The sequence below is a fragment of the Lactuca saligna genome, chromosome 9 (genome assembly GCF_052625555.1).
Source record: "Lactuca saligna cultivar CGN05327 chromosome 9, ASM5262555v1, whole genome shotgun sequence".
Taxonomy (NCBI): Eukaryota; Viridiplantae; Streptophyta; class Magnoliopsida; order Asterales; family Asteraceae; genus Lactuca; species Lactuca saligna.
In genome coordinates, this window is record NC_136425.1 from 179,596,605 (window position 1) to 179,615,649 (window position 19,045).

Here is a 19,045-nt window from a genome sequence, read left to right on the forward strand (position 1 = left end):
GCGAGTTCAGCTATGGACTCGGCAAGTCCAGCCTCTAAAACATCAAAAATCAAATTTTTTAGGTATACAATGCATCAGTACAATTGAAACCATCCTAGACTCTAATACCACTGATGGGTTTTGGTCATAGGACATCCCATGTGCTCATAGAAACCCTAATTCTTGGATCTAGGTTTCTCTATTGTACATGCTTTGAATCCAAGACTATAACCCTAGTTCTAGCATATGAAATCGATATTAACATATGAATGGGTTTAAGAACATACCTTGATTGTTATAGAGTAATAACAATCCTAATTCCTCCTTGAATTGACTTTGGAATGCTTAGAGTCACAAGTGTCACTCCTCTAATGGCTTACAAACACCAAGAGCAAATGGAGAAGGTATAAAGAGAGAGGAGAGAGGTTAGAATTCGTCCTTAGGACTTATTGGGAAGGGATACACGAATTCATGAGCCAAGGGGTGTTTATATAGGTGTAGAGATAGGGTTTCAGTCATTATCCTTATCTAGTTGCTTATCCACAAAGCAACCCATAAGATAATCCTTGAATCCTTATCATAGTTGAATTCTAAGGCCTTATCACCTTAAATTCGTTCACCCTAATAATAAGATAATCCTTACCTTATTTTGTAACTATCACATAATTACAAATCAGCCCCTCTAGTTTAATTAATTATACTTGATCACAGAATTAATTCCTAATTAATTATTGACCAATATTAATTAAACAAATATGATTTCTCCTCTAATATATTATTCTTATAACATATTAATAAATCATAATAACCTCTCTCTCTTTATTTATTTCTCCAATCAAGTTGCTTTGGTGAAGGGAACCCAAAAGGACCATGCACCATCGGGTCAAGTACATACCAAAATAGTTATGGACTTAGACACTAATCCAACATATAGCCACATGCAACAGAGATCAGATAATCCTTCAAGTAACAAACTCATCCCTATAACGGTTAGACTCAAACGAGAGCTGTACAATAGGGTCAAATCTATCACTCTGAGATTATCCAGCTTGTGCCACATGTGACTTAGCATATTCACTTAATAGCTAACTCACATTACTAAGAGTCCAAAAAGCACAAAGCAAGCAACATTCAGACAATGAAAAATCTAACCATCATATTCCAATCTAATCATTTTATCCTCTAATTAGGAGTCTGTACATGCAATTCAAAGCCTCATACAATCATGCATAACCTAAACAGGCTATCCTATCACTGACTGATCAGTATTAGCATGCAAGTCTACAAGCACATATAATAGGCATATAAGGCATCCTCCTAGATCCTTAACCCTAATCTAGCATGCAATCCTCATAAGCATATCATATCATAACATCTCATAACATCTCATAACATGTATGCATATCTTGGGGAAGACTTACTTGAGCTCGGCTGATTGCACGCATCACACACCTTGTTCTTTTCAAAGATCTTTTATCTTTTAAAACTTCTTTTATAAAATGATTTTACTTTTGAAAATTTTCATATCAAGTCCTTAGTTTGAGTTCCGACACACCCGAGAGTGTGTCCGAATCCCACAAACCAAGGCTCTGATACCAACTTGTAACATCCCAAAAACACAGGCCAAAATTTTCGTTATAATTAAGTTATTACAAAACCAACAGTATAATAAAACAGGCATAATAATATCTTATGTCAAACCAGTGTAAATAATCAAGCATGTCATCATAAAATAATATCAGAGTGTAATCCCAAAGATCTCATGTGCGGAAAGCATAGTGTGACGCGCTGCGATCGAGCCGGCTCATTTCCTTTGAAAATGAAGTACCTGAAACCATAAACAAAACCTGTAAGCATGAAGCTTAGTGAGTTTCCCAAAGCATACCACACACACAATCCACATATCACATATCGTGTTAGCTATAAAAGCTACCCGTATCACATATCCTGCTAGCTATAAAAGCTACATATAACATATAAGTCATGCATACAAAAACCTGTAAGAATGCCATGGGCTACCCCACATGGTCTTCACCTAGGACTACCATGGGCTACCCCACATGGTCTTACATCTAATGCCATGGGCTACCCCACATGGTCTTTACTTGGACTGCCATGGGCTACCCCACATGGTCTTACACCCAAGGCCATGGGCTACCCCACATGGTCTTTACTTGGACTGCCATGGGCTACCCCACATGATCTTATACCCAAGTCCATGGGCTCCCCTGAGGTCTTCATGCCAAAACATACGACCACAATCCATATGAAGAGACAGAGTAATTACACATATATCTTAAGCATATAATGGGACGGCCTTGGTGCCGTAGACCCATGGGTATGGTGAAAAGACTCACCTGGTACTGTTGAAGTCTCGTAGACTCAATCCCACACTGCTGAAATCCCGTAGACTCAACCCTAACTGCTGGATGACAGATTCCCAAACTGTGGTGGGCAGCAACGGCTTGACAACGATAGTGGCCTAAAACCCATCTCCAATCTTCGACGGTTCCCCCTTCGGCCGCCCACGACGTCACAGGCAGCGACTGTGGCGTTTGGGTGGCGAAGTAGCAGTAGCAACGTAACAATAGAAAGGAAGCGGCGGAGGTGAAGTTGCGGAATAAAGGTGGTGTTGGTGTTTCCAACTGAAACGAAGCCATGGACTGGTCCCCGGCCTTAGCCACGACAGGAATGGTGACAAAAACTATCCAGATGGTCTTTCTCGCTTGACATCGATGGCGGCAGCGACTGGAGAGTCACGAACGGCGACCATCGCGACGCCCCTCCTTCGATCTCCACTGATGCAACTTCGTTTCCCTCCTAGTTGGTCTTCAACGTCACTCGATGGCTGTTAGGTGGTTGGAGAACGTCTAGGTGGATGGTGGTGGTGAACGGTGACTAAGAGGGATAAGGTGGCGGCTGTTGGGAGAGATGACGGCTAAAGAATATGTGGAGTATTAGGGTTAGGGTTGGGTGGTGATGACGGGTTTATAGTCCGGTATCCAATCAAACATTCCTACATGACAACACCTTTGGTCCCTCCCTTTCCTTATTCTTTCACAACAAGTCCGAAATTTACCTTTTTAACCCCGATTCCATAAATCCTGTACAAAACTAATCCAGAATTTACCCTTCAGCCCTCAACTTCTAAATTTATGATAATTAGCCCCTTGAGACCATCCATTGATATATAATTATTTATTTTAGCGCTACTATTCGCTCATTATTTTATTTATTTATTTATAAATAAATGGGTGTTACATTTATGCTAAATAACCTTCTACAAAAATGTTATTTTTATCGGTTATTATACTTGATTGTCTAGTCTGGATCTGTGGGCGTTACAAATTTATTTTAGAAGAAAAATATATGTACAAATTTGAAAAGGTTGTCAATTATTTGTGTCTTGAATATGATACCCTTTGTTTCGTGACTAACCTTGTTAAAATGGTTGAACCTAAAGATTATCATGAAGGCCGTAATGATCCTAACTAGATTAATGACATGAATAAAGAAATGGAAGCTCTTTATCGAATTCAAACCTAGGTCATGAAAAATCTTCATGATCGGAAATTAATTAGTTCTAAATGGGTTTAAAATATTCAATATAAGTCTAATAGTGAGGTTGAGCATCACAAATATTATTTGGTTGTGAAAGGTTATTCATAAAAATAAGGGATAAATTATGATGAAACATCTTCTTTGATAGCTAATTTTATTAAAGTTAGGTGTTTGTGTACTCTATTTGTTAATAGTGATTAGAAGTTATATCAACTATACATAAATATTGCTTTGTATATGGTGAAATTAAAGAAGATGGTTCCTCATGGATATTTTTCTAAAAATAATACTAGAGATTGTAATTTTCTTAAAGCGTTATATGGACTTAAGAAAGCTCTAAGAAAATGGAACAATTAAACAAAATGTTAATTTCCTTTTTTAATTGAGTATCCCTTTTGTCAAATAAAAGTGATTATCTAACAAAAACCAAATTGTTTTGTTTCCCTTTTAGTTTACTTTGATGATGTATTTTGATAGAAAGTTGACTAGTAAAATCATTTCTAAATAAGTCAAAATTAAAGACTTAGGATAGTGGTTTTGGAAAGTAAAATTGTTAACTTGAAAATATATCCCTTTATTTGTCTATTGCAACAATAATAAAACTATAAATACACCCCTTGATGTGTGTACTATAATCAGTAGTGTTGCAGAAATCGACCTAATCGGCTAATTAATCGGCAATTAATCGCTATCGGATCTCCGCCGATGAGATTTATTGCTAATCAGTCACTATGATCGGGTCTGGTCAATACATGTCAAAGTCGGAATTAATCGGACCTAATCAGACCTAATTGGACTTAATTGGACCTAATCGATTTTGGTCAACGCAGGTCAAAGTCGGACATAATCGGCCCTAATCGGACCTAATTGCCGATTAATCACTTTTTTTTTGTAGGATTAAAATTAGATTTATAAATTTTTGAATAATTTTTCTTAATAATTAATGGTCCCCGATTAATCTCCCGATTAATTCCCGCCTAACCGATTAATCCCTAATCGCTAGTCCACCGATTAACGGTCGATTAGCGATTTCTGCAACCATGATACTCAGTAATAAAGAAATTGATGATAAAGAGGAATTGTAACAAATTTTACTAGATATTGACAACTTACTAGTTAGTTGACATATCTTATCAATATATGGGATGATATATTGTTTACAATTTATACCTTAAGTCAATTCATACATTCTCCAAGAAACTCATATTTAAGATTAGGCATTAGAGTTCATAGGTACTTAAAATTGTGGTATAGGAGTTACAATAATTAAATATGTGAACTTGCAAATTATGGCTTATGTCGATGTTGACTGGAAATGATGTTTGAGTACACAAAGACCAGTCTTTGCTTTTTATTTGTTTCTTGGTAATTATTAGATATCTTGAAAAAACAAGAAACAAGCCAATGTGTCATTATTCTACTAAGCCAGAATATAGAGCCTTGACTTTTGTTACATGTAAAATCTTTGAGGTTGTAAAGAGTATAAGATATTTGAATACCAAATGCAATTTCTAGTAGAAATTTTATGTGATAATAATTCAACTATTTGGATGAGTTTGGATCTTGCTTTCCATGAAAGAACTAAGCACACTAAAATAGATGTGTATTTGGTCAAATAAAAGGTTTTGGAAGGTGTAGTTAAGGTTAAAAAGGTTGCTTCAAGGGAGCATGTTGTATATGTGATTACTAGGTCACGATCTGGCTTCCATAATTCCTACATATGTGGAAAATTGAATACGTTTGAAAGTTAAGTTGAAGCGGGCATATTGAAATATACATACAAAAAGTTAAGCAATCTCAACCTTTTTTAAGTTCAAATTTATTTATGTTTTAAGTTACAACTTTTTTTAACTGCTCTAGTATTATGCAACATTATTAATATGCAATGGCCTGATAAAGTAAATTGGGTTAAGAAAAATTGCTTGTTGGGCTCATGCACTGGTGCTCTATAGGGACATATATGCAAATTCTGATTGTGAGGAACTTTCTTGGAGTGTGTGTTCATTTGGAGTTTCATAAAACAAGGTATGCTGTAGTATTTCTCTTTTTGGTGTGATTTTTTTCTCAAAAATTTTAGTCGTTGATATTTTTATTTTAGGTCCTTTCACTAGGTCTATAGAAGGTTTCTTAAAACAAAAGTGTGTAGGAATGGTGATAATAAGATTCTCGCGTTAACATTACAATCAAAAGAAATCTAAGATAGTTGATTGGTGTAATCTTTCATTGATTTATATTCAGTGATGGTGCTTCTTGATACTACTACTTTTCATTCCCTAATATAATAATGATATCACAAGGATCTTTTCATTATGGATATTGGTTGTCGCAATTTAAAAATATTCAAAATTGATGGGTGGTTATCAAATCACACACAAGTATCAGAAGGGGTCTTGTATCTTATATGGGTGTTCACTTATTGCCTTTTCGTGTTGTTATTCTTATCTCTTCTTGTTATATTGGAGCAAAACCTTGTGTTTTTGACCTTCGATCGGCTGATCTTGTTTCTTCAACATATCGGCTGTTTAAAAAAAGATTGTATAAATAACAATGTATAACCTGTTCAAGACCTCACTAAGAAAAATTAGAACAAAATAAAACAATGTTATCATTCATAATTTTGTTAAGATTAAAATAAAATAAAATCAATAAATGTGGCCAAAAGTAGAGAAAGAGAGATGATTTACTAACCTTCACCAGCTACCAACCAAGTTAAGAAATATGATGAAACCATTTGTAAAAAATCAAACACTTGTACCTATGAAATGATAATAAACTAATTAACTAATCAAAATTTAGTAAAGGAAAATATAACAAGAAGAATGCATGCATAGTAAGAAGAACTAACATACAGGTAATGGAAATGCTGACAAGAATGTGAAAGATTGGTAACCATCAAGTGATTTTGATGCCATACGAGTCACTCCATGCGTAATCATTGTCCTCAAAATTCTTTTCTGTTCATATCTGTTAAAAATTATTATTCACATGTGCAAAATTTAATTATTTGATACACAAAAAACATAGAGATCATTGCTAGTAATAAATGTTTTCAAGTACCTCTTAAGTGCAGATGCAATATCAATCGACTTGACAGCATTGTATTCACTTTTTTTGATACTTTCCAGTTCATGAATCAATCGGTGACAATCCTACAAATCACAAATGTATTGAAATATATAGTCTCTTAATCTAGTAACTACAAATGACTTACTAAAAGTTTACATGAAACATAGGCATTAGTTAATTTGTTTACCATTATAATACATTCAATCCTTTTACCTCTATTGCCAAGCAACCACCTAGCCCTAAATTAGGTTGCAAAGGGTGAGCAGCATCTCCTAAAAGTGTAACACGTCCTTTGCCCCATGAGTATATCATGTCTCGATCGTATATATCCCTTCGTAAAATCATTTCTTCTCTTGTTTTAGCTATCAATGTAGTCACATCGCTACACCAACTCCGAAATAGCTTAGTCAGCCTGACCTTTTTACCTGTATGGTCTAAAGAAAAGAATATTACTTTCTTATGCATAATAATACATATAAAGGAACATATAATCGTAGCTTTGTATGTCTTTTTACCGTATTTATAAAGTATTTATTCATTAATTACCTTCCAAAGTACCACTGGCTATTTGGGGCTCCTTATGGAAGGCGTACCATTGCATTTTTCCATTGCCAACATCAGAAGCAACAAAGTATTGGTTCCTCCCTAGGAACACACGATAGCTGAAAAATGAAAATGAATGACTTAAATTTTATCATAGTTGGTAAATATATAAGATGTGGATCATATCAAGGACGTAGAAAACTCTTTTATGGATAAGTGGAAGAAGGATAAAAAGGATGAAAACACGCTTAATTCTAATCTGAGATAACTTTTCATATGTTGGGAATTATAAATCACCTTATTTGTACATAAACATTTCGATAATGGGTCGGAGATCATAACAATGCAACTACAACTTCCATCTTTCTTTTTTTTTTTTCAATTTATTCTCGTTTCCTATTATAAATTATTTTGTTTTGGGCTTTGTTTGGTAGACTAGCTAAAAAGCCTGCTAACCGATAAAAAATATATTTGATAAAACTATCCAATAAGCTAGCTAGAATATATAAAATGACATAAAGATAATATATATATATATATATATATATATATATATATATATATATATATATATATATAGTTTTTTTTAATAATTGATAAAAGCGTATATTTGGGAGAACTTTAAAAATGCTTAATAAGCTCAGTGAAATGCTATTCTAAGTAGCTTCTAATCTAATTGTTTATTTTCCAAATATGACAACATAAAAAAAAACCTTAAAAATTTAAACTAGCTTAGGTGTGCCAAACATAAGCTAAGTTGTTAATTGACTTTCATTGTTTCCATGACTTTTGAAAAATCATATGATTAACTAGCATCTTGATTTCATTATTTTTTATCCATTATATGTTTTAGAAATTTGACAATATTATCAAATTTGAATCCAACCAAGTAAAACTTAATTTTAATGCACTTATAGATAAGAATGAATGTAAGCCTTCAGAACATCTTTGGAGTTCAATAAATTTCTTCATGAAATCCTAAACACTTTTGTGTTAATTACTTTCGTTAATTGCCAATCTCCATGTTAAGCAAAGATATGTACCCAATAGAATTCGTGTATGAGGGGACGTAGTCTACTGATCCACTATAGCAAGTATAGCCTGAATAGCTTGCTTCTTGTGTTCCAAACAATTTCTTACGCACCTATAGAAAACATGAAACATAAAAAGGAGTTAATATATCATTGAACCTAATATAGAAAATACTTAAAAAAAGTAAAGGTTACCTCCGACCAAATTCCATCAGCTCCAACCAAGATATCACCTTCAAACTGTCGCCCATCATCAAGGGTTGCTACAACCTACAAAAGTGCATTATTGTACAATATTATTATAAATACATGTTCTTTCAAGATGTATAGGAGACATATACATGTAGGCATGGCTAAAAGAACAAAAAAAATGTGAACTTTATATAACATTAGAATACATGATTGAAAAGGGAGTTTGACCTTATGAGGATCTTGGGAGATATCAATAACTTTAGAATTGTTTAACACAATGTGATCTCCCACTGCTTTCAATAAGATTTCTTGCAATGTCGTTCTTGATATTACCAGAGTCACAGGAAGTCCTTTCTTAATTGCAGGAGCCAGGAGATCAATTTTGGCAAGCCTAAGGGGTTCAAACTATCAATAATTTAAATGTTTCTTATTGTATTTTAACTTAAATTATGTTAAGAAAAAGAAAATAAAAGATGGTAGCAGTTATAATGTTGGATCTCATGTAAAAGTTAGAAAATGACTATTTTTATAAAATAGAAGAAAACATTTTGTTTCCAAATTTAACAAAGAGTTAAGATGTTCTTATAAAAGAACTTTTTTTAAATACGTTTTGTAAGGCACCATATGTTATAAAGAAATCAATAGGGATAAAAATGTGTGTGTCCAAACTAAAAGATCTCTTAGGGGTTTGTTATCACCTAAAATTATGATTTTTAGTCAAATATTTTTTTTATCAAAAAGTTTATTTAGGCACCACACTTTTACATTACGTGATACAATTTAAGGATTCATGAAATTTAAAGAGGGGGAGTAGGCACGTTATAATTGAGATTAAAATTTTATAGAGTGGAGCAAGAGAAATTAAAGGATGAAGATAGTGGTTGATCAAAACACTCATATACTAATTTTATGCTCCGTATTCTATTGCTAAGTTCATATTTTGGTAGTTGGATTAAAAGAGGATTCAATACCCTAATCCCTATACAAACATGTATGTTAGAAATCATGACGAATTAGAGTGTTGCTAGTATGTTTTCAAGTCTTAAACACCATAAATGAAGCATGTAGTTCAAGGTATGTAGGATTGGAGATTTTAATCCTTAACCCTAAGTTGCGTGAATGATGACATGAATGAAATTGTGTTCATAAATTAAGTAATTAATACCTAACAATGAACTATATATGAAGTACAATTAGTTTGGACGGTTGGATTAAGTCATGTACAAATGACTTAAATATTTAGCTATGATATGCAAGTTGATGAAATGATGATTCAATGATATGTAGCTTATGTCTTAATGAATTAAGACATATGAACATCTAGTTTATGGAATATAGATGATTTATATGTAATTAAGTATTATGACTTGATGAAGTATAAGTCAAATCTACAGATAAATGAGTGGTATCTTGAGTTCTAATACTCAAGATTTGTATGTTACTTTGATAACTTCAAAAGCAAGGTCAAAGACAGGATTACATGATATAATTTGATCATTAGCACGTAATATTAAGTCAAATCTAGAGGTAAGAGTGCATCTAAATGATAGAAGACTTACTAGTTCTTGTATACTTTTGTTCTTAAAACAATTGTAATTAATGGTTCGATCCTTGGATATATTTTGGGTATTATATATTATGATAACTACTTTTCTATTGTTTATATTAAAAATTTACCCATTTGTTTTGTTATAAAACAAAAATTAGATGTACTTTCTGTTAAATTGTCGGACGTTATTGGTTGGTAATGAAGTTTTGGTTTAAGTTAACTAGGCATCTATGTATGACCCTAGACTTGAACTATGAGAGAGAGTATATATATATATATATATATATATATATATATATATATATATATATATATATCTATACTACCTTATAATAGAAATCCAACTATTTCCATAAATAGATTCAATATAATAATAATATTTTTTAAGACGTCCAAACCATTAAGCTGTTAGTACAAGTAATCATTAATAAAATAATATTAAATTTTAAGAGGTATAACCCTTATTACGCTATTTACAATGAGTTTATGCATAGAAAAATACCAAATCTTACGCGGTTAACATGAATTACGTACATATTGAATAGGCTTTGGCTTTCTTCTTCAAATTGAACTGGTCAAAGAAGAACCCGTCTTCCTCAGATTTTGCCAATTGAATCGGTCTATAGATAAACTTTATATATCATCTCTTATCTTAGTATCTATAGCCCTTCCTTGTAGAATAACCCTAGATGAGTCGCCATCTCTTCTCTCCTTGAACTCTCTCCCTCTCTATTAAATACTCTAAAATTCCTCCCATATTCGACGCAGTTACCCACCACACCTTGACCACTGAGACCATTACAGTCGCTGCTAAACACCTCTGCCTTTCTCTTCTCTTGCATATCTCCTTTAGAAACCCGAATATCGAACATCACAACACCATCAGTAAACTTTGTTGTCACATAACCTTCACTACCATCAAACAGGCCACCTTCATCATCATCGCACTTCATCTTACCACCGTTCACAACCCCCATCTCTCGACATCTAGCATATGCTACTGTTCTATTCTCTAATTATTTGATTTTGATCGATTGCACCGGTCAAGTCTAGAACGAATCTTTTTCTTCATATCTCTGCCCCATCCCCTTATATGACCAATTGACTGCAAAAAATTTCTTATCTGTGAGGTCGTAAGTGTTACGCATTTTACACACATACCTGGAGACCTAACCATCTACTACTCACAGCTGGTCGCACTCGACTCTCTAGAAACCTCAGACAACCATTTTCACAACAAGTGTCACAGTGGACCAGGATCCAACACGATTTCAAGGTTAGTGCTCTTTAAGCCATATGCACACACATATTCTCTTTTTGTGGTCATAGGTCTCCAACCATCTCTCTCTCTCTCTCTCTCTCTCTCTCTCTCTATTGCAGAACCAGGAGGCAAACACTATTAATTTACAAACGTTCTCTAACAATACAGGTTTTTGTTAGCAATTTTAAAGTGTTCTTTTCAGTCATTTATCACATAATCGTCAATGTTTACTCTCAATTTCCGGTGTTTCCTCTCCATTTCAGGTTCTGATGTTTGTCTACATTTTGGGTAATCATTTGTATATTAAATATTCTTGTATAAGTGTATCTAGAGTAAAGCTTTCTTGTTTAAGTGGTACTAAGGGTATTTGTGTCCTTTTGACATTTCTCAACTATCTGTATCAATTCAGGTATATCTTCAACTATCTGTACTGATATGGACTCCAGTTAATGAAGGAAATATCTTATTACTCTATCATTTTACTGTAGTTGTTGAATCCTTATCCATTTAATTAATGTTTGTTTTCAAGAAAAATAACAATTTTTGTTATGAATTGGGTGAAAATCACAGAAATCGAACTGTTATCATGACCTCACCACCATCGTCTACCATCTTTGTCTTCTCCCCTATCTTTGTATTCACACTCTAATTAAACCCCAACGTTGAAGCCTTCACTAACCATCTCCATCTTCACCACTATCCACGTAAATAGTTCTATCAAATTCTCTGTTCCATGTTTTTTTTAGTTTTACTTAATTGTCATATAATGATTTTACTCTGTGTTTCATGGATATATCGATTCTTACACTCACCTATGTTGTTTAAGATTATTTAGAGCTATTCATAAATGCCAGATTATTTGATGAGATCAGCACACACTATTTCCAACCAGTTTTAGGGTTAGTTGTTTATTTTATTCACAATTTATGAGCTTGTTTTACATTATTTTTTGCAGGAGTATATTGCCTAACACCCAATGTGCAGAATATTGGTTCAAGTTAATTAAATATATTTCAAAAGTTGACTATGATTATTGTGTTTAATTCATCTTGGTTTTGTTTTTGGATTGTAAGAATTTTATTATTTTTTTAAGTTGTTTTAGTTTATCTGATTTATAGGTTTTGGATAATTTTTTCATTTGATGTCCACTCTCTCATTTTTTCGAAGCACGACCTGTTACTTCATCTCTTCAACAGTTCAACTGATTGTGATTCTCACGATTAAAAGAAAGAGTGATTTTATTCTAGAGAATTATCTCCCCTTACAAGCTCAAGTTAAGTTTTTTTTAACCCAAATTGCACATTTGGTATTATCAATATTCTTAATATTTGAATGCAATTGCAGATTAGCTAATACCGTACTTCCATTTTATCTTATTCTTTGCATTGAAAACAACTAAATAGAAGGAATAGCATCGTACTTTCATTTATATGCGAAACTCTAAGCTTTCTTCCCCAATTCGCATTTATACATTAAAAACTTCGCATTTTCATTCAAATTCTTCGCATCTTGCATCCATCCGTCTTTGAGTTCATTCGCATTTCATCGCATTAACTGAGAAATTAATCAGTTGTCTCATATTCGCATTTCAGTTGTTTGAGAAACCCAGATACGAACCCAAATGCGAAACCCACTGATTTCAAATGCGAACCAACCAAAAATCATCAACCACGTACTTGTGTCACCAAATGCGAACTGAATATCACCATTAAATTCTCCTCGCATTCTATAGATGCGAACACAATCCAGATCTCCGACTCCAAGCTTGCGAAATCAAAATCAATTAACCTCAAACAAATCGTGAACTTCTTATGCGAACTGTTTTGACCCACAAAACCAAATGCGAACTCAATTGATGTCATATGCGAACTGATTTCATAGATGCGAACACAATTGATTTCATATGCGAATCCACATCCATCGATATGAAACCAATACCAGTTACAAGTAATTAGTAGCAACCATCGATCCTCTAATTTTCAATTACTCAGCCTTCGCTTTTCATACAACCCGTCGACCCTGAAAAATCGATAAACACCAAATGTCTCATTTTTAGATCGATTTTCTGATTAAATGTCATATTTGAAGAATGATCGATTTTCTGATTAAATGACCCCATTTTGCGAAGTTGGACCACTTATATTATTTCTTGAAAAGATCAGGTGCCAAATGCGAAACTCTAAGCTTTCTTCCCCAATTCGCATTTATACATTAAAAACTTCGCATTTTCATTCAAATTCTTCGCATCTTGCATCCATCCGTCTTTGAGTTCATTCGCATTTCATCGCATTAACTGAGAAATTAATCAGTTGTCTCATATTCGCATTTCAGTTGTTTGAGAAACCCAGATACGAACCCAAATGCGAAACCCACTAATTTCAAATGCGAACCAACCAAAAATCATCAACCACGTACTTGTGTCACCAAATGCGAACTGAATATCACCATTAAATTCTCCTCGCATTCTATAGATGCGAACACAATCCAGATCTCCGACTCCAAGCTTGCGATATCAAAATCAATTAACCTCAAACAAATCGTGAACTTCTTATGCGAACTGTTTTGACCCACAAAACCAAATGCGAACTCAATTGATGTCATATGCGAACTGATTTCATAGATGCGAACACAATTGATTTCATATGCGAATCCACATCCATCGATATGAAACCAATACCAATTACAAGTAATTAGTAGCAACCATCGATCCTCTAATTTTCAATTACTCAGCCTTCGCTTTTCATACAACCCGTCGACCCTGAAAAATCGATAAACACCAAATGTCTCATTTTTAGATCGATTTTCTGATTAAATGTCATATTTGAAGAATGATCGATTTTCTGATTAAATGACCCCATTTTGCGAAGTTGGACCACTTATATTATTTCTTGAAAAGATCAGGTGCCAAATGCGAAACTCTAAGCTTTCTTCCCCAATTCGCATTTATACATTAAAAACTTCGCATTTTCATTCAAATTCTTCGCATCTTGCATCCATCCGTCTTTGAGTTCATTCGCATTTCATCGCATTAACTGAGAAATTAATCAGTTGTCTCATATTCGCATTTCAGTTGTTTGAGAAACCCAGATACGAACCCAAATGCGAAACCCACTAATTTCAAATGCGAACCAACCAAAAATCATCAACCACGTACTTGTGTCACCAAATGCGAACTGAATATCACCATTAAATTCTCCTCGCATTCTATAGATGCGAACACAATCCAGATCTCCGACTCCAAGCTTGCGATATCAAAATCAATTAACCTCAAACAAATCGTGAACTTCTTATGCGAACTGTTTTGACCCACAAAACCAAATGCGAACTCAATTGATGTCATATGCGAACTGATTTCATAGATGCGAACACAATTGATTTCATATGCGAATCCACATCCATCGATATGAAACCAATACCAGTTACAAGTAATTAGTAGCAACCATCGATCCTCTAATTTTCAATTACTCAGCCTTCGCTTTTCATACAACCCGTCGACCTTGAAAAATCGATAAACACCAAATGTCTCATTTTTAGATCGATTTTCTGATTAAATGTCATATTTGAAGAATGATCGATTTTCTGATTAAATGACCCCATTTTGCGAAGTTGGACCACTTATATTATTTCTTGAAAAGATCAGGTGCCAAATGCGAAACTCTAAGCTTTCTTCCCCAATTCGCATTTATACATTAAAAACTTCGCATTTTCATTCAAATTCTTCGCATCTTGCATCCATCCGTCTTTGAGTTCATTCGCATTTCATCGCATTAACTGAGAAATTAATCAGTTATCTCATATTCGCATTTCAGTTGTTTGAGAAACCCAGATACGAACCCAAATGCGAAACCCACTAATTTCAAATGCGAACCAACCAAAAATTATCAACCACGTACTTGTGTCACCAAATGCGAACTGAATATCACCATTAAATTCTCCTCGCATTCTATAGAGGCGAACACAATCCAGATCTCCGACTCCAAGCTTGCGAAATCAAAATCAATTAACCTCAAACAAATCGTGAACTTCTTATGCGAACTGTTTTGACCCACAAAACCAAATGCGAACTCAATTGATGTCATATGCGAACTGATTTCATAGATGCGAACACAATTGATTTCATATGCGAATCCACATCCATCGATATGAAACCAATACCAGTTACAAGCAATTAGTAGCAACCATCGATCCTCTAATGAGGAAACAGTTTCCTATTCGATTGTGCTTTGCAATGACAATCAATAAAGCTCAGGGACAAACAATTCCATATGTAGGTATCTATCTTCCAGAACCAGTATTCTCGCATGGACAACTTTATGTTGCATTGTCCAGAGGGGTTTCACGTTGCAATACAAAAGTATTAGTAAACCCTAACGAAAATTCAAAAGGTGATGGGGTTTATACAGCAAATGTGGTGTATAAAGAAGTATTGCACGATTAATATTTTGTGTCGTCTTGATTGGTTGCTTTTTATTGGTTATTTGATGCATGATGTAACAAATAACACCATAGTTTGATTATATTGTCTTCAACATGTACTTTTTTTTAACATAACAATTTTGTAATGGAAACATATCACCGAAAGAACTCACGTGCCCCGCCGCTTTGCGCGGGTAGACGGCTAGTATATATATATATATATATATATATATATATATATATATATATATATATATATATATATATATTCGTATGTATGTATCTATTTTTATGTATTTAGAAGTATGAATATATGAAAAATCTCTGATAAAGTCTCAATATTTTCAACTCGTTTATGGTTTAACCATGATTTTTGTTTTTTGAACAAAAAAGAATCGATTATTTTAAATTTTACATAAATTAATGAAATAGCTCTTATTTTTTTCAACAGAAATTGATAAATTATCATATATAATTAAATAGTCGGGACTTTGATTTTCAAAAAGTAAATATTAAAATTAAACCCTGAACTGATCCAAAATATTAAGTTTCTTTCATAGATTTCTCTAGATATATTGTTAGAAGTATAAATACAATTTTAGAAGCATAAATATGTATCTCATATATATATATATATATATATATATATATATATATATATATATATATATATATATATATATATATATATATATATATTAAAAATAATTAATAGTAAAAAACATAAAAGTATGTATTTATACTTTCAAAAGTGTATCTATCATTTTAAATACGTAAAAATATATATATATTTATATTTAAAAAAACATTTTATATATTTAAACCGTGTAAATAGATATAAAAAAACCTTGTATATGAAGAAATAACATGAAAAAAATATAAATACGATGTTTAATAAATTATTTTTTCATATATAAATATTAGTCTTGGCTAAAAACTATATGGCTTGCTTGTGATTTTCTTGTGACAGACATCAGCCATTATTTGTTATTTGATATTTGACAAAAATGTTTGTATGAAAATTTTCTATTTTGATGTGTTAACATGGAATAAACAATATTTGTCGAAATTCACAATGAGGGTTTATTTGCTCATCCATGAATATTTGAGTATTTTTTTAATTCTTTGTCATAACTCATAACTTGCAATAATGGGAATTATGTGATCAAAATTGTTTCATACTTTGAAATATTTGTCTTTATTGATTTTGTGATTTAATTGACCAATTGAAAGCCTTTCGAATGTGGATGGTATAAGAACACAATAACAAGTGCTTATTATATCTTGCAAAATCGAAATTGAAAGGTCACGTATGGTCTTGCTTAAATTGGAAGCCTTGCCAAAAAAAAAAAAAACAAAAAAAAAAAAAACAAAAAAAAAAAAGAGGTATATCATTTATTATTATTGATGTGATGGAGAGGAAAATGAAACAATTAGCTTGATGCTCTTTTATTATATGGTTGTAACTTCATGTTAATAGTTTTTATTGATTCATCGAATTTAGTATTTATTATTATTAGTTTATTATATATTAGATCGAATATTGATATTTATTAATTTATTATATGTAGATGTAAATTAATGATTTATTAATGAGATTCTAAATTACTATATCCATGTTAATATTGTTGATATTTAAATAGTTTTTTTTATTGATATTGTATTGATATAAAGATGAAATGTAACATTTTTTAGTTTTTTTAACAACAAAGCAATATATTAAACAAAGCACTAGCAAGTAGCTAAGAGCTAGAAAGAATTGCCAAATAACATAGAGAGGGCTTTTAAACCAGCATAGAGAGATTCTAAACTACTATATATTACTTTAAACAGCAAAGCAATATTAAAAAAATTAAGAAATAACAAAGGTTGAAAGTTGAAACCCTCCTTATAGCCATTAAAAACAGTGGATTTTTTGGTGTCAATTACAAGAGAGTTAAAATCGTGCGCCTTGTTATCAAAAACTAAAATGGTTAAATGATTTTTGGTATAAACTTTAATTCACTTTTAGCTTTATATACTATTGTAAAAACTGATATGATATAATTGAAATCCGAGACATGAATGCTCTTATTTTACTGGGCTTTTTATTTTACATATATTGTTCCACACAATTCTTGTTGATGGGAGAGTTTATAGGATTTTTGGTACAAACTTTCTACTGCATGTGTTCTTAACTTCTTATGTTGTATAAATCTTTCAAACTTCTATTTTATTACGAATATATGCAATCCATGTTTTGGTCGTTTATCAATTTCTGTGGTCACGATTTAATAGATCAATAATCTCCTAACTTTATATTATATAAAACAATATATAATCCTATAAAATATATATATGTAGGTGCATAAGTACACAAAATCCGAGCTTTTAGAATGAATTGATAGATAAGTTTGTTATATATAAATTATTAATAAAAGCGTACTTTGTAAGATATATAGTTATATATCATACATGATTAATATTTGTAAGAGAAATAATTTACCACTTACCAGTCGCCGGAAACTCCATCAACAAGACCATTGATCCTATCTCCGGTGACACACCCTGCATTCATAACTTGCTCCGCCACCCCCTTATGAATATCCATCAACACACCCAACGCACTGCTCATCAGCTGAATTGGTCCCCTATACCTTCCTTCCCCTCTAATTGCGCTCAAATTCTTCTCAAACACCATAACATCAAACCCTCTTTCTTTTGCTGCCAACGCAAGAACCAGCCCACCAATCCCACCACCGGCGATCAGAATCCTAACCCTTCTTTCCTTCTTCTTCTTCTTCTCTACACCTTCATATGTTTCATGTTTAGTTTCTGTACTACTGCTGTTGTTTTTAGCTATTACTTCGTATCTTCTTGTTCTTTTGGGGTTCCTATAGGTGGAAGATATTATGGAGTTTTTCTTGGTATTGATTATGCTGCAACTGATTGAAAAAAGTTTCGGTGAAAGATAGTTAGTTTGGTGAAGAGGATGATAGGAAGTACGTGTCAGGCACTGTGGAAATGCCATTGGCCAATATGAATGAAACCGAGAATTAGGGAAAGCTTTATGGAACAAGTGAGGAGATGTCATTGGCTAATAGGAGAGGGAGAGTGACACGACATGTGATAGTGAGTGCTTCTGTCGTATGGGATTATTTAGTAGTTTTTATTGCACAATTTATTTCAAATCAGTCGTCTTGTACCCTTTTAAATGTTTCATTTGAATTAAGATCATAAAAGCACTTCTATTTTAGGTAAGGGCGATGGTAAGTGGTCAATACACCTAATTTTTTTTAATTATTTAAAATTTCTATAAAAAGCTTTTAGTGACTTATCTTTAAAACAATTTGTAGCTATCTTACCTATAAAATCTTTTACATATAAAATGTTTGAATTTTGTATAGAAAATTTTCTATAGAAAAATTAGAGAACCATATAATTATTTATTCTAGACTCAGTTACTGA

The 19,045-nt window shown here is 32.6% G+C and overlaps 1 protein-coding gene and 1 long non-coding RNA gene across 5 annotated transcripts; one reads left to right on the plus strand and one right to left on the minus strand.

Moving 5' to 3' along the window:
- Nucleotides 1–5,747: 5,747 nt before the first annotated feature.
- Nucleotides 5,748–18,714, minus strand: LOC145015663 (zeaxanthin epoxidase, chloroplastic-like). 3 transcript variants are annotated; one of them, XM_078974133.1, is made up of 10 exons: nt 18,091–18,714; nt 8,601–8,763; nt 8,376–8,450; nt 8,193–8,293; nt 7,153–7,268; nt 6,820–7,031; nt 6,598–6,689; nt 6,390–6,504; nt 6,229–6,295; nt 5,748–6,058 (listed from the first exon to the last, which is right to left on the minus strand). In XM_078974133.1, the coding sequence occupies exons 1-10, from the start codon at nt 18,669–18,671 to the stop codon at nt 5,979–5,981; spliced, it is 1,602 nt and encodes a 533-aa protein (XP_078830259.1). In that variant the 5' UTR covers nt 18,672–18,714; the 3' UTR covers nt 5,748–5,978. The 3 variants fall into 3 exon arrangements, with proteins under 3 accessions (XP_078830259.1, XP_078830258.1, XP_078830260.1); XM_078974132.1 differs by having other exon boundaries at nt 6,820–7,040; nt 18,091–18,711; XM_078974134.1 differs by having other exon boundaries at nt 6,003–6,111; nt 6,820–7,040; nt 18,091–18,712.
- LOC145017355 (uncharacterized) lies at nt 10,473–12,176 on the plus strand. Of its 2 annotated transcripts, XR_013666480.1 has the most exons (3): nt 10,498–11,197; nt 11,302–11,591; nt 11,753–12,176. It is a non-coding gene; the product is annotated as an uncharacterized LOC145017355 (long non-coding RNA). The 2 variants fall into 2 exon arrangements; XR_013666479.1 differs by lacking the exon at nt 11,753–12,176 and having other exon boundaries at nt 10,473–11,197; nt 11,302–11,659.
- Nucleotides 18,715–19,045: the final 331 nt, after the last annotated feature.